The following is a 14,478-nucleotide window of genomic DNA, read 5'->3' as shown; positions in this document are numbered from 1 at the left end:
CCAGTTGTTGCTTTGTGCTTGTCGTTCCCCTCCTGACCTTGTGGTGGCGGTAGTACCCCACCGAGCGGCGAGCGAACGGTGACGCGTCGCGACCGCAATCAATAAACAGATGATAACCGCACCGGAGCCAAGCTAGCTAAGTAACATCTGAAGAGAAAGGTAAGGACGTTTTTTGGTTTTATTCGGCTTATTTATATGTGTTCATAATTGTAACGGTCGTTTGGGCGTTCACTGGTATTTTCTTTGGCTTTCTTTCTCGATGTTTTTGTCACAGTTCAGAATGCATTATTGAGATGTGCCGTGTCACTAGCTAGCTCTGTTTCTTGAAGGCATTTGGAATCGCGCGTTTCTTCAACAAAAATAAATACAAAATAAGGATTTACTGTGAACAACGAACTCAAAACTAATCAAGCGAAGGAGATCTGAAGCAGTTCATCCTGGGATGAACACTGGTTGATTGTTCTGCGATCTAATTTGTGAAAAAGAGGGGGGAAGAGAACAACTGCCAAAAACATCACAGAGTTTGACTTTTATTTGTCGAATTCATCAGCCAGGTTTGCTGGTAACTTTAGATTCAGCTGCCTTTAACAGCCGATTTTGGCAAACTGCTGTGATGGCTCAAATGTGTTCTGAAGACAGTCGAAGTGGGTTTTAAAATATGTTTCTGATTTTTGCACTTGAACCAGACATGCCATAGCTGAGGCCAGGCAGCAGCCGCCGCAAGGAAAAACACAAATGTCTACTACGAGACCAAGTGTAGGATGAAATATACTGAACTGGAAAGTTAAAAAAAAAAAAAAAAATTAAAGAATGGATAATGATGTGACCTTTCCTTTGTACTTCCAATTCGTGTTGGCAAACTAATCCACATAATTTCCACATAATTATTTTCTTCCACTTTTGAAGACATTTTAAAGTCATTTTTCACATAATGATGACAATGAGAATTAATGAATTTTTAACACCTGAAACTTTGTGCAATCAATATTACTGTGTGTCTTAGGTTTACTATTATCATGCTGCCCTATTTGGAATTCATGAGGCATGTAAAGTAAGTCCCTTTGGCTGCTCCCTTGTTTGCACTTGGGGTCGCCAAGGCTGCTTTTTCATGTTTATATGGCTGGAGAGCCTGTGAATAATGCATAGTTTATCTGTTGCATCACCAGTTTTTGTTTGTTTTGTTTTTTATAGTGTCATAGTTACTTCTTGCATGGAGAGAAATAGAAAATTTGGAGTTTTGTGGATTTTCAGAATGAAACCTCAACCATATAAACTAGATTTTAAAAATAGGGTGTTTTTTTTTCTCCATATGGCCTCTGTAGTAATTCATTATTGATCGATATTAGTGCAGATCAACATTTTAACATCTGCTTCCTCTTTTTCCACACAGAGACTTCTTGTCACTGTTGTGAAGTGCCAATCCTGTTTGATACAGTGGGACATTGTAGCTGTGCTTCCTTTCCTGCCCAGTGGGTGTTACCCCCAAAGAACCTCAACAACACCTTCCTTATTTTTGACTACCTCCGCCTCCTCATCCTCCACACAGCCACTCCCTGTGATGCCTCCCTCATGCTGTGGCTGCCTGTCACAGTACACTTATCATCATCTGGCTGTCTTCCTCCTCACCTTCTTTAGGTAAACTGGGCACATCCTGTTTTAAAGGTTGTTCTCAAACTGGTTTGAGCTGTTTAGCATCTTAAATGTATCTCTGGGAGTTTCTAGATAACCTTTTGACACTAAACCTGTCCGAGGCTGCTAAGTAGATATGGGGAGTTGAGGAGTTCATTTGCAGAATAGGTCAAAGGTTTAAGGTGCAAGTTTAACATAGGTCAGGCACTGTTAAGATATCCTGTGCTCTGTATATTGATTTCCAATAGAATTTCAGAAAACAGTTTTCAAAGAGAGAAAATCATTGTGCAGGCCTGGTGTGCGTGACTGACCCCATACTGCCATGTAAAATCTGGTGGCTAAAATCATTAGATCTCTAAAATATGGAAGCACTAAGCTATGCCTGTACCCTTGCCTGATGTGGGCTGTGGTTTACAAAAGGCGAACATGTTTCACATTTTGTGCTGCGCAAAAAGATAAATCTTGAATACTACCAAATGCAAACAGTATTACACCAGTCATATTTATCATTTGTAGCCCCCTTGCCTTGGCCCACATTCGGTATAGTCAGTCGTTGCACTGCTTCTTCTAAATTCAGCCACTTTGACTTTTTAGACCCAAGACAATAAGAACAATAATGGTTATTATAGAAAATAACACAGTGCCATATGTCTAACCCTTCGTGCTGATGATGAAATGCTGCTATCATAAATGGACCAATAAAAAACTACCCTTGAATGTTTATCCTCTACATTTTAAAATGTAGAGGGTAGGCTGAAAAGTTCTAAGGCTTCCCATGAAGAAGTAATGCACTAACTGCATTATAGTGAGCCTTAGAACTTTTCAGCCTACCCTCGTAGCTTGCTTTGGCATGAATAGCTTCATAAACTATTTTTCCATTCATCTTAAGCACCAAACCTATCAGACAGAGTCCAAAAAGACATTTAAAACACATAAAATTGAATTAGAAGAGTTCATTTGCAAAAAGCACATAATCATCTTCACCACCTAAACTTGCCATGTTGCTATTTGTGTTGCATACTTTTCAATGTTTAAATCCTGTTTTTAGCAAAAATCGATAGCCACAGTCATAAACAGGCTGCTTAGAAAATTCCAGTAAATACTGTCAGCCAAGTTTCGCAAAGCTGAAAAAAAATATATTAAAAATCCATTCAGCCATCCACAGTAGTACCATTTAGTGACCTGAATGAAATAGATGGAATACAGCTTGCAGTTTTTGCGGTGTTGTTTTTGAACATCACAGTTTATTCCCTTGAGGTTGTTGAGTTCAGTGAGGTCACCCAGGTCACTAGGGTGACCCGAGGGTCACTAAAGTGCCTTAATGCTGGTGAATCCTGCTGATTCACCACTAGTGACTTGGAGATGTATCATCCCACACATTTTAAATGTATTCTTCTCATTTCTGGTGGTTTATATGAACCTGTCTGTTTCTGCCAAAAATGTACCTATGGATTTGTCTGGTTTGCCCCCCCCCCCCCCCCCCCCCCCCCCCCCCCCCCCCCCCCCCCCTCCCCCCCCCCCCCCCCCCCCAAAAAAAAAATCAGTAAATCTAGATTTTTGTAACACTAGCATACTGTTAACTGCCTTTTATCTCAACAGCGATAAATAAATAAACATTATTTACACTAGGATTGATTTCACCTGGTCACAAGAACAATAAAAAAACCACAGTTTTCAGCAAATTTTGACTTTGACTTTGATTTTGTTTTTGCAGAGGAACTCTATTTGTTCCTTTGACTAAACAAGTGTGAATTAAGAACTTTGGCCTCTTCAGCCTAAGCGGCTTCACTGACTATGTCAATCATATTCTTGTTGCTTTTACTTGCTTTTGCTAAGTAAACGTTGATTCTCTCTGGGCAGTTATGTGTTGCTGCATGCATCCAGGAAGACATTCAGCAATGTGAAAGTGAGCATCTCAGCCCAGTGGACACCGTCCATCCAGAATGACAGTTTCCCTGCTTTCTCACCAACAGAGGTACTGACAGTAAAACACAAGACAGGGTGATGCATCGTGTGTGTAACATAATGATTGCATTAATGATAATAGTATTGCCTCAGTTTAGTCCAGATTAGTTGACACTATTCACTTTGGAATGGATGATCCCACGCTTATAAGAAGCAGCAGGTGACTGAAGCAGACTTTGCCACTGGCTAACATTTAAATAAGAGTCCTTTGTTGCAGTTAACTGAAGGATCTGTAGTTAGAAATGTTTTCTCTTTTTGTCACAGAGATGGGAAGACAATCATCTGTTTGAAGATGAAAAGCAGGCGACGCTGTTCCTTGGCGCTCTGGACTCCATCTTCCTCTTCTCATATGCTGTGGTGAGAAATAAATACAATTTCCTTTTTTTAAAAAGTTACATTGTGCACCTTTGTTCCAAGCTGTGTCTTAAAATCAGATAAAGTTTGTAGTCAAAATACCATCTATGATAAATGTGGAATTTATCATAGATGGGAAAGAAATTGCCTAAAAATGAATTCAATTAATTGTCATTTTCCCAATGAATATATAATAGGATTAATGGAGTCAGTCAGTGATTCCTGCTAAATTTCTGTGACTGTAACTGTTTGAAAGGTTGGCATATCTGCATTATCCAAAGGATTGTGTTGAAATATCCCTGTGCAATATGCTGAACCCCGGTATTGTTTGTGAAGTGCACAGAAGCTTTTGCGTCAGTGCCGTAGCCACACCAATCAGCGGTTTTTGTTTTGTTATTGAAGCTGTGTGAGTCTGCATCACTATTGTAATTTTTCCTTGCTGTGCTTTTCTCTTTTCTTTTTTGGTCCGCACACCCAGGGTCTATATTTGAGTGGGATCATTGGGGACAGAGTGAACCTACGTTACGTACTCTGCTTTGGCCTCTGTGGCTCTGCTGTAGTGGTGAGTGCACACCTTGTGTTGACTTTTTTTTTTTTTTTTTTTTTTTTTTTTTTTCTTTCCCTAGTGTTTGCTTGACACAAAAGAGGGTTGAATAGTGTGGCTTTCAGCAGCATTTATGTTGGTGTCCAATTCCTGATGTAGAACTGTGCCAACTACCGTAATCTAACCTTCCCCTTTTTGGGGGCTGAACAAACATTTGCATCCTATGATAAACCACTCTGCATTTACTCTGATTATACCTTGTGAAGTTTGACACAGATGCACCTACGTCCTTGAGGGTGTTCTTCATCTGGCCAACTCTGAGTAATTGTACACGATATAGATACATCACGTGGGAACTGGCTGTACAGAAGGCTCTGTGGTCTAATATTTAGCATTGTTGGTGCGAAATTAGAGTTCAGATCTCAGTGGTGCCTAAATTTATTTCATTTGACCACTAATGATGCCACGAATGGCATTCTCAGGCCAGTGTGAAGCACCCCCATTGATGTTGTGGTTGAGCTAAGTTTAAGGCTGCCTTTGCTAGCCCTGAAATATTCAGAGGGAAGACATAAAATATAACTTCAGCTGCCTGTGTTTGCAGGAGTTTTTATTCGGTACTGTGACAGAATGGCTCCACTTCTACAACATCTACCTGTACTGTGGCCTGTGGGTGCTGAATGGCCTACTGCAGTCCGCCGTCTGGCCCTGCGTGGTCGCTGTCATGGGAAACTGGTTCAGCAAGTCAGGGTACGTGTTATGCATCTGTGGAAGGTGGTTACACAGAATGTGCATTTAGCTAACAGTGTTATTTTTATGTGAGGATATGTCAAGAACATTTTCACCCCTGACACCCATTCACTGGTCCTCATGCCAAAACACTTGACTTTCTGCAGCAGCAGCAGAGAGTGTAAACATATAACCCCTGGCAAAAATTATGGAATCATCGGCCTCAGAGGACGTTCATTCAGTTGTTTAATTTTGTAGAAAAAAAAGCAGATCACAGACATGACACAAAACTAAAGTCATTTCAAATGGCAACTTTCTGGCTTTAAGAAACACTATAAGAAATCAAGAAAAAAAATTGTGGCAGTCAGTAACGGTTACTTTTTTTTAGACCAAGCAGAGGGAAAAAAATATGGAATCACTCAATTCTGAGGGAAAAAAATATGGAATCATGAAAAACAAAGAACGCTCCAACACATCACTAGTATTTTGTTGCACCACCTCTGGCTTTTATAACAGCTTGCAGTCTCTGAGGCATGGACTTAATGAGTGACAAACAGTACTCTTCATCAATCTGGCTCCAACTTTCTGTGATTGCTGTTGCCAGATCAGCTTTGCAGGTTGGAGCCTTGTCATGGACCATTTTCTTCAACTTCCACCAAAGATTTTCAATTGGATTAAGATCCGGACTATTTGCAAGCCATGACATTGACCCTATGTGTCTTTTTGCAAGGAATGTTTTCACAGTTTTTGCTCTATGGCAAGATGCATTATCATTTTGAAAAATGATTTCATCATCCCCAAACATCCTTTCAATTGATGGGATAAGAAAAGTGTCCAAAATATCAACGTAAACTTGTGCATTTATTGATGATGTAATGACAGTCATCTCCCCAGTGCCTTTACCTGACATGCAGCCCCATATCATCAATGACTGTGGAAATTTACATGTTCTCTTCAGGTTCTCTTCTTTATAAATCTCATTGGAACGGCACCAAACAAAAGTTCCAGCATCATTACCTTGCCCAATGCAGATTCGAGATTCATCACTGAATATGACTTTCATCCAGTCATCCACAGTCCACGATTGATTTTCCTAAGCCCATTGTAACCTTATTTTTTTCTGTTTAGGTGTTGATGGCTTTCGTTTAGCTTTTCTGTATGTAAATCCCATTTCCTTTAGGCGGTTTCTTACAGTTCGGTCACAGACGTTAACTCCAGTTTCCTCCCATTCGTTCCTCATTTGTTTTGTTGTACATTTTCAATTTTTGAGACATATTGCTTTAAGTTTTCTGTCTTGATGTTTTGATGTCTTCCTTGGTCTATCAGTATGTTTGCCTTTAACAACCTTCCCATGTTGTTTGTATTTGGTCCAGAGTTTAGACACAGCTGACTGTGAACAACCAACATCTTTTGCAACATTGTCTGACGATTTACCCTCTTTTAAGAGTTTGATAATCCTTTCCTTTGTTTCAATTGACATCTCTCGTGTTAGAGCCATGATTCATGTCAGTCCACTTGGTGCAACAGCTCTCCAAGGTGTGATCACTCCTTTTTAGATGCAGACTAACGAGCAGATCTGATTTGATGCAGGTGTTAGTTTTGGGGATGAAAATTTACAGGGTGATTCCATAATTTATTCCTCAGAATTGAGTGATTCCATATTTTTTCCCTCTGCTTGGTCTAAAAAAGTAACCGTTACTGACTGCCACAATTATTTTTCCTGATTTCTTATAGTGTTTCTTAAAGCCAGAAAGTTGCCATTTGAAATGACTTTAGTTTTGTGTCATGTCTGTGATCTGCTTTTTTTCTACAAAATTAAACAACTGAATGAACATCGTCCGAGGCCGGTGATTCCATAATTATTGCCAGGGGTTGTAATTTCTGGCTGTACAAATAGCAAGTCAGTAAGCCTTGTGACAGTACTTTTTATTACGAACACTAACGTTAGTTCTTATATTTATAACATCGCCCGTGTCATTTTCCAGACGAGGCTTCGTGTTTGGCCTGTGGAGCGCTTGTGCTTCTGTTGGCAACATTCTGGGTGCCTTTCTGGCTTCGAGTGTACTTAAGTGTGGCTACGAGGTGAGACACTCTTTATTGGCACCTGTCCCATCACGTTCTCGGCTTGTCAAAGCTGACATAATGTGCCATGGTTTGGTGTGTGCAGTACGCCTTCCTGATGACCTCGGGGGTGCAGTTTGCCGGTGGGGTCATTGTGTTCTTCGGCTTGCTCACCTCCCCGAAAGAAGTCGGTAAGCGCAAAGCACTCGTTAGGAAGATGTCTGAATTCAGTGCAGCAGTACCCCCCCCCACCATGTGACCTTATTGCACTATAAACCGCAATAATGTCACACTGTCACCGTGCGCATGTGTCTCAGGTCTAAGTGTGGAGATGGAATCAGGACTTAAGTCAGCAGAGACGGACACAGACAGCCACAAACCTCTGATGAGTGATGAGGAGGACGTGTGTGAGACACAGTGGAATGATTCAGAGCAAGACGGACCTCAGGACGAGCCCTCTCAAGCCATCGGCTTCTTCCAAGCCTTCTGTCTCCCTGGAGTTTTGCCTGTGAGTGTGATGCACCAGAAACCTGTGCAAATATCTCTACAGTCCTGATTTGTTTTTCCCTCTCTCTACACTGTTTCTGTTTGTTGTACAGTATTCGCTGGCTTATGCTTGTCTGAAGCTGGTCAACTATTCCTTCTTCTTCTGGCTTCCTTTCTACCTAAGTAACAAATACAAGTGGAAGGAGGCCCAGGCGGACCGCCTGTCTGTGTGGTACGACGTCGGAGGAATTATCGGTAGGGGGGGGATAAGTAAAATTTCTATGAACAAACTGTTTGCTAACTCACTCATCTTCAACTGCTTACTTTTCCGGGCTACATTAAGCACCTGTGACTGGTGGATCCCATGGCATTCTCAGGCCAATGTGGCGCTATAATCTCTCCACCTAGTCCTGGGTCTTTCCTGGGGTCTCCTCCCATTGGATGTGCCTGGAACACCTCCCTGGGGAGTAGGGTTGGTTGTCGAAAGTCAGTTCTTGTAAAGAATCGTTAAATTATTTAATCCACCATCATCAGTAACCTGTTTGCTTAATCGTTTCCTTATTGGTCCTTCAGAGCGGCTGTTGTTTTGAGGGTGTTTATCGGGAAAGTGTTCATTTCTCTACATTGATTGGAGACCCTGCAGCAGAGGAGCCACTTCTGCCGCCCGTGTCTCTGTCGAAGTCCTTGGCTTTCACTGCCATACATGGGACAGTGCATTTGGAGTTGTTAATATGTTACAATTTAATGGTAGAATAATTCAATGCAGGAATTAAACAACCAACCACATACTAATTCAGACTTTGCTCTCCACAACCAGTTTTATAGATGAGCTGTGTATGCAATTGTAAATATGCTGTTGCAGAAACAGCTGATCTTTCAGGGAAGCACAAAAGATAAAATAATTTAAACATTAATGGTTTATGATCATATGGAAAGTGGCTGCAGAAACAGCTGATCTTTCAGGGAAGCACAAAAGATAAAAGAATTTAAATATTAATGGTTTATGATCATATGGAAAGTGGCTGGTGTTTATTTTTTGCCAGCCTGCTTCTCTGTTTTCTTGACAACCTCTTAACTTCTATCCATCTCTCGTGTGTCGTCTTGTCTCTCTGTCAGGCGGAAGCGTTCAGGGCCTGATCTCAGACTGGATGGGGAAAAGAGCACCAGTGCTGGCGGTTAGTCTGGCAGTGGCGATGGGATCCCTGGTGGGATACAGCCGTGAGTGCACACTGGAGTCTGTTCACAAAAAAACAAAATGAAGCTCAAACCAGGTTCAGTCTGCTGCTGACATTTCTTACTTCATGTTTTAAATCAAATTCTGTGTGTGTGTAGATGAGAGAGCACAGAATGAATCACTAAATTAGCTACTTCTATAGTTACCTTGCATAATTCAGTTAATTTAACTTTTTAAGTGAATTTCATTTGAACATGATCGATGGTGAGCTCTGTTCCTTGATCGGTATCTGCACCAACATTTAAATACTTTGTCGAAGAAGAAGGAAAAAAAAAAAATATATATATATATATATATATATATATATATATATATATATATAATATGCTGAAGTAATGATGTATTGAACCAACCACAAGGGGGTGCCAGAAACATTTTGGTTTTATTTTGCAGCACTGACGTGTAGATCTATCATTTGATACATCGTCAAAGAGCATCTAAAACCAGAACTTAGACAAGGAGAAACAGTTTGTCCATCAATATGAACACAGTGAACCTGAACTGTCAAAAGCCAAATTAATTTAGACGTTTATTGTGTTTTTAAAGGGTTTTGAAATTCACTCTTACTTGTTCTAATATTTTCTACAACTTTTGCTGTTGCTGTCTGTTCTCTTCAGCACAGTCAGCAGGTTTGCTTTGACTACTGCACAGTTCAAAAGGGAAAGCAGGGATTTGATCATTCAGTGTCTGACTTCACAAGACAGTAACAAGTCAAGTGTTTGGGTTTGCAGGCATACCGCTGATTAGGTTTGTGTTCATGCACCAGACTCATGGCTCATTATGTAAGAGTTAAGTCATTTTTGTTTCCCCTCTGCTGCCGTCAGGCTCGCCTAATGACCAGCTGATAAACGCCGTGCTATTGGCTACTACGGGCTTCTTTATCGGCGGTCCTTCCAATATGATCAGCTCTGCCATATCTGCTGACCTGGGGAAACAGGAGGCCATCAGGGGCAGTCATGAGGCTCTGGCTACTGTCACCGGCATAGTGGATGGAACTGGAAGTATAGGAGCTGCTGCGGGACAGGTATGATAGATTTATTTGGGGAAATTCATACCTGTGTTGATAACACATTAAAGTATAAACACTTATTTCCAATGTGGTCCTCAAAAACTGTGTTTTCAAATCGGATAATAAAATTTGTAGTCTCAATTAAACATGGAAAAATAATTAATTAGAATTAATTAAATAAAAATACTGATTTTAAAAAATTGGCGAACAAGAACATATAAATTATGATGATTGGAATTGTTTAAATATTGTATAGAAAATAGCGCCCCCACCTCCATCATCAAAAAATAAATGAGATCAATGTTTTTGAGGTATCTGTCAAGGTACATACACATGGTTCTATATACATGTTTTGCATTGAGGCATCAAGCATGTAGATTTTGTATTTCCTTATACTGGAATCCTTTGAAGCACAGACTTCCACAAAACCTTGCAAAGCAACAACATTATCTTTTAACATTTGTCACTGCTGGAAAATCCAATGAAACCGTGAAAGCTTTCATGCAGATTTTTCCAAAATGGTAAATTTTATGCTCAAAAACCAACTTGTTGCATGAGTTGGAGTCATTTTGCCATCTTGAAAATATAAATGTGTGTATCTGCACTACAAAGGTGAACAGCGGTCGGTGCATTTTACTTTTCAATATTTGCACATCACATCTACATTTTCCCCAAAATTAGTCACGTACAAATTACACATCAGTTCGAGACTGTTGGATTTTAGTCTTGCTTTGGGGACGTGTAAGATACGCAGTACATTAATGCATGCAGTCACCCAGAGTGACCTTTGACCTTTAATGTGCATCTGTCTTATCATGTAGTACCTGGTGTCGTTGATTGAGAGCAGGCTGGGCTGGATGTACGTTTTCTACTTATTTGTTGCAATGGTAAGATGATTCATTCTGACCTCTCATTCTTATGGATGTTTATTGATGTGGCTGCAGGGTCATAAATGTTGTGCTTTCTGACACAGCTAGCGCTGTGTGTTACTGTGTGTGTTGTATGTTTTTCATGGGCCGAGGCATTGGAAAATATGAACCTGGAGTGTTCCTATAAGGACAAATTGACTTTTTTACAACTTTAGTCATATAATTGAATATTGTTAGCACTCAAGCTTTTTAGTCGTTTCATCTTGAATTGATCCACTTTTCAGAGTACCTTTATTGCTGTTTTGAGCTTGACTTTTTTTTTTTTTTTTATCTTCTTTGGCAACTTTTATTTCTTTCCACGATATATTTTTCTAAAAAGGATTTCTTGCAAAAGAAATAACAATTAACGTTAAGTAGAACATTTGAGGGCTTGATTGCTAAGAATGTTTTAATGTGACTAGGGTTATAAATTAAAGATGTACGAGGGCTGTCAATAAAGTATAGGTCCTTTTAATTTTTTTCAAAAACTATATGGATTTCATTCATATGTTTTTACGTCAGACATGCTTGAACCCTCGTGCACATGCGTGAGTTTTTCCACGCCTGTCGGTGACGTCATCCGCCTGTGAGCACTCCTTGTGGGAGGAGTCGTCCAGCCCTTCGTCGGAATTCCTTTGTCTGAGAAGTTGCTGAGAGACTGGACGGGTCCGCGCGTCGGGACGCAGCCGGCGCAGTGCGGTGGCACAGGAAAAACACCTCTGTGTTGATAACCATTTGTAAAATCCAGGCGGCTTTTGATGGCTTTCAGTGGAGTGAGTATATGAGAAATTGTTTAACAGCTGGACATGTTCCAACTTGTCCTTAAGGCTTCCAACGGAGGTGTTTTTCCTGTGGCGGAGCGTCGCGGCGGCTGCGAGCCGACGCTGCAATCCGTCTGCACGTCTTTCATTAAAAAAATCTCCTTTAACAGTGGAGTATCCGGATATAATGCTGAAACCGACTTCTTCTGAAACTTCTCTGTTCTCTCACGACGTCCTGGATCAACAGAGCCTGAAATGTGGAGGTTTTCAGCTTGAAACAGGCTGACGACGGCGCCTGGGAGCGCTGCACGCCGTCTCGCACCGTGGGAAGTCCTTAAAGCGACAGTATCGCCGTTATAATTTTCACTGAAAACCAGCTTAATTTTTCGAACCGTGTCCACTTCGATGTGTCTCACAGGTTTAGAAAAAATTTTGATCAAACAAAGCGCCAGTCTCTCAGCAACTTCTCAGACAAAGGAATTCTGACAAGGGGCTGGACGACTCCTCCCACAAGGAGTGCTCACAGGCGAATGACGTCACCGACAGGCGTGGAAAAACTCACGCATGCGCACGAGGGTTCAAGCATGTCTGACGTAAAAACATATGAATGAAATCCATATAGTTTTTGAAAAAAATAAAAAGGACCTATACTTTATTGACAGACCTCGTATAGGCATTCAAATTTCACAAAATTGACAATTTAGTTTCTACTGAAATCCAAGAAAAAACTTGTTGCAAATTACAGCTTATTTTATTGAAGAGAACATATTTACCTGGGGGGAATTCCATAACGAATATTTACGTCTGCCAAGGATGTAATAATATCATCAGCATTTACCTTAGCAGGATTACGTCAAAACTACTGCACGGATTTTGATGAAATTTTCACCACAGATGGATATTAGGCCAGGGAAGACTCAATTATATTTTGGAGGTGATCTAGATTCTGGATCAAGAATTCACTTTATATAGGCTTTGAAGGATTAGGGGAAAATTACTTCCCACCAATTTTGCACCACAGATTAAATTAGAGTACAGAAGACTCCACTGAATTTTGGACATGATCGGGATGCTGGCTTAGGATTTGTTTGGAGTGATCAAGGTCAATATGCAGGTTCTGCAGTGCATATATATATATATATATATATATATATATATATATATATATATATATATATATATATATATAATTTTTTTTTTTTTAAATAAACTATTTCCAGTTTGTGAATTGACTTGTTGTGGTGTCTGTGTGTTTCAGACAGGGGGCAGCATTGTGTTCATCATTCCTTTAATCGTCAGTGAGGTCCGTGCCATGTGGAGAGAGAGGCGACTGCGCTGTCACCAGCTATGAAAGTCGAAGCGTCTGTCAGCTGTATTGTTTTCGTTCCTGAATATTCTTTAGGTGAGTTTCTACACGCAGAAACATTCACCGGATGCTGTTTCTGATACAGGCACAATGACCTGGAGTAAGAAAGTTTCTACACGCAGAAACATTCACCGGATGCTGTTTCTGATACAGGCACAATGACCTGGAGTAAGAAAGGAGCACCTTTCAACCCGATGACTTTCTAGCGTGAGTCTGTGAAACACCCGCGGGTCCACGCCTTTGCGCACAACGCTACAGTCTTATCCACTCACTCAAAGCCTAAATTGTGACTGTGCAGCGCTGAGGTTTTGCACACTGGGGTACCGAGGCCAAAGTGCATGATGGGCGACGTGTCAGACAAGTCTAAAATTGTCTCCTGTACAACCATCAAGGAATGTAGTAAAGTGTGTATTTTAGTCCTAGTTGTAAACACTTGTTAATGTACTTGGGTTTGCTGAATGAATCCGGTTATTCTTTATTAATTACAAGGTCTTATGGAAATATTTGAAGCTCAGTAGTGCCTGAAGAATGTGAAATCTAACTGTATAATGTCTTATATTTATTGTTGTTTTTGTTTTAAAATACTGACAGTTGCATCTAGCATGCTTGTAATGATTTCAAGGTTGAAATTGTGCAGAGGAGGGGTGTAGTTTTTTTTTTTTTTGTTGGGATGTACTGTTTATCTGTTTTGGGTTTATTCAGGATTTTGTCATTGAATTGATGGTTCAGGTTTTTAAAATCACTTGTGTTTTTGTGTGTGAAACTTTAGAACCTTTTCCTCTTCAAAAACAACAGAGCACTTGCACAAATGTGTGGGAACATGCAGTCAGTGGTACAAACATGTAAACAGTCTGAGGTGAGATTGTTCTAAAATTTTACTATCAAGTCTACAACAAGGCTTTTTAGCTTTGGCAGAGATGATGAAAAAGAACTTTCTTTATTCAGTCATGCATTGTTAAAATCTGAACCAATGCACATTGGTGCATTTTTTTTTTCTTTTTTTTTTATAAACTAACAGGTGTGTGTGTGTATAGTTTGAGTTTAGCTGTAATACACCTTTACATAATAGGATGGGAACATTTCACTGTCTTTTGGTATTGACCTTTCATTCCAATTTCCCTCTTTCACTTTGGGTTTTTACTTTTTAATGTGTAAGTTGTTTTCCACATCTGAGTGTGTTTTTTTTTTTTCTCTCTCTCTCTAACACTGTCATTTCATAAGATAGTCATAATGGTTCCTTATGCTAACAGATAAAGTTGTGTAGCTGAGTGTTAAAGGTAAGATTCTCTCAAATTGTAAACTTATCCTGCTGCTTAAATGAAGGAAAATGGATTTCAAATTAAAATGTGTTTTATGTCAGTGTGATTTAGTGCAATGTTATTTTGAGCGCATAGTATATGACTCAACACAATGACAGGCAACAGTACACCAAGCC

General features: G+C 40.1%; 1 protein-coding gene and 1 long non-coding RNA gene across 3 annotated transcripts; one reads left to right on the top strand and one right to left on the bottom strand.

Annotated features, from left to right (window-relative positions):
* The first annotated feature begins 82 nt into the window (after positions 1 to 82).
* Positions 83 to 13,151, top strand: slc37a3 (solute carrier family 37 member 3). 2 transcript variants are annotated; one of them, XR_004558767.1, is made up of 15 exons: positions 83 to 159; positions 1,391 to 1,635; positions 3,490 to 3,604; positions 3,859 to 3,951; positions 4,427 to 4,510; positions 5,094 to 5,239; positions 7,204 to 7,300; positions 7,386 to 7,470; positions 7,597 to 7,787; positions 7,879 to 8,020; positions 8,882 to 8,983; positions 9,824 to 10,023; positions 10,830 to 10,895; positions 12,936 to 13,079; positions 13,129 to 13,151. XR_004558767.1 is itself a non-coding variant. In XM_034163769.1 (14 exons), the coding sequence occupies exons 2-14, from the start codon at positions 1,559 to 1,561 to the stop codon at positions 13,026 to 13,028; spliced, it is 1,491 nt and encodes a 496-aa protein (XP_034019660.1). In that variant the 5' UTR covers positions 83 to 159; positions 1,391 to 1,558; the 3' UTR covers positions 13,029 to 13,147. The 2 variants fall into 2 exon arrangements, 1 of the variants encoding a protein (XP_034019660.1); XM_034163769.1 differs by having other exon boundaries at positions 12,936 to 13,147.
* On the bottom strand, positions 13,056 to 13,296 carry LOC117504334. The gene is made up of 2 exons (XR_004558768.1): positions 13,207 to 13,296; positions 13,056 to 13,138 (listed from the first exon to the last, which is right to left on the bottom strand). It is a non-coding gene; the product is annotated as an uncharacterized LOC117504334 (long non-coding RNA).
* Positions 13,297 to 14,478: the final 1,182 nt, after the last annotated feature.

Source organism: Thalassophryne amazonica, chromosome 22 (assembly GCF_902500255.1).
Source record: "Thalassophryne amazonica chromosome 22, fThaAma1.1, whole genome shotgun sequence".
Taxonomy (NCBI): Eukaryota; Metazoa; Chordata; class Actinopteri; order Batrachoidiformes; family Batrachoididae; genus Thalassophryne; species Thalassophryne amazonica.
Note: the sequence above shows the minus strand (reverse complement) of the source record. Positions and strands in the feature narration are given on the sequence as shown.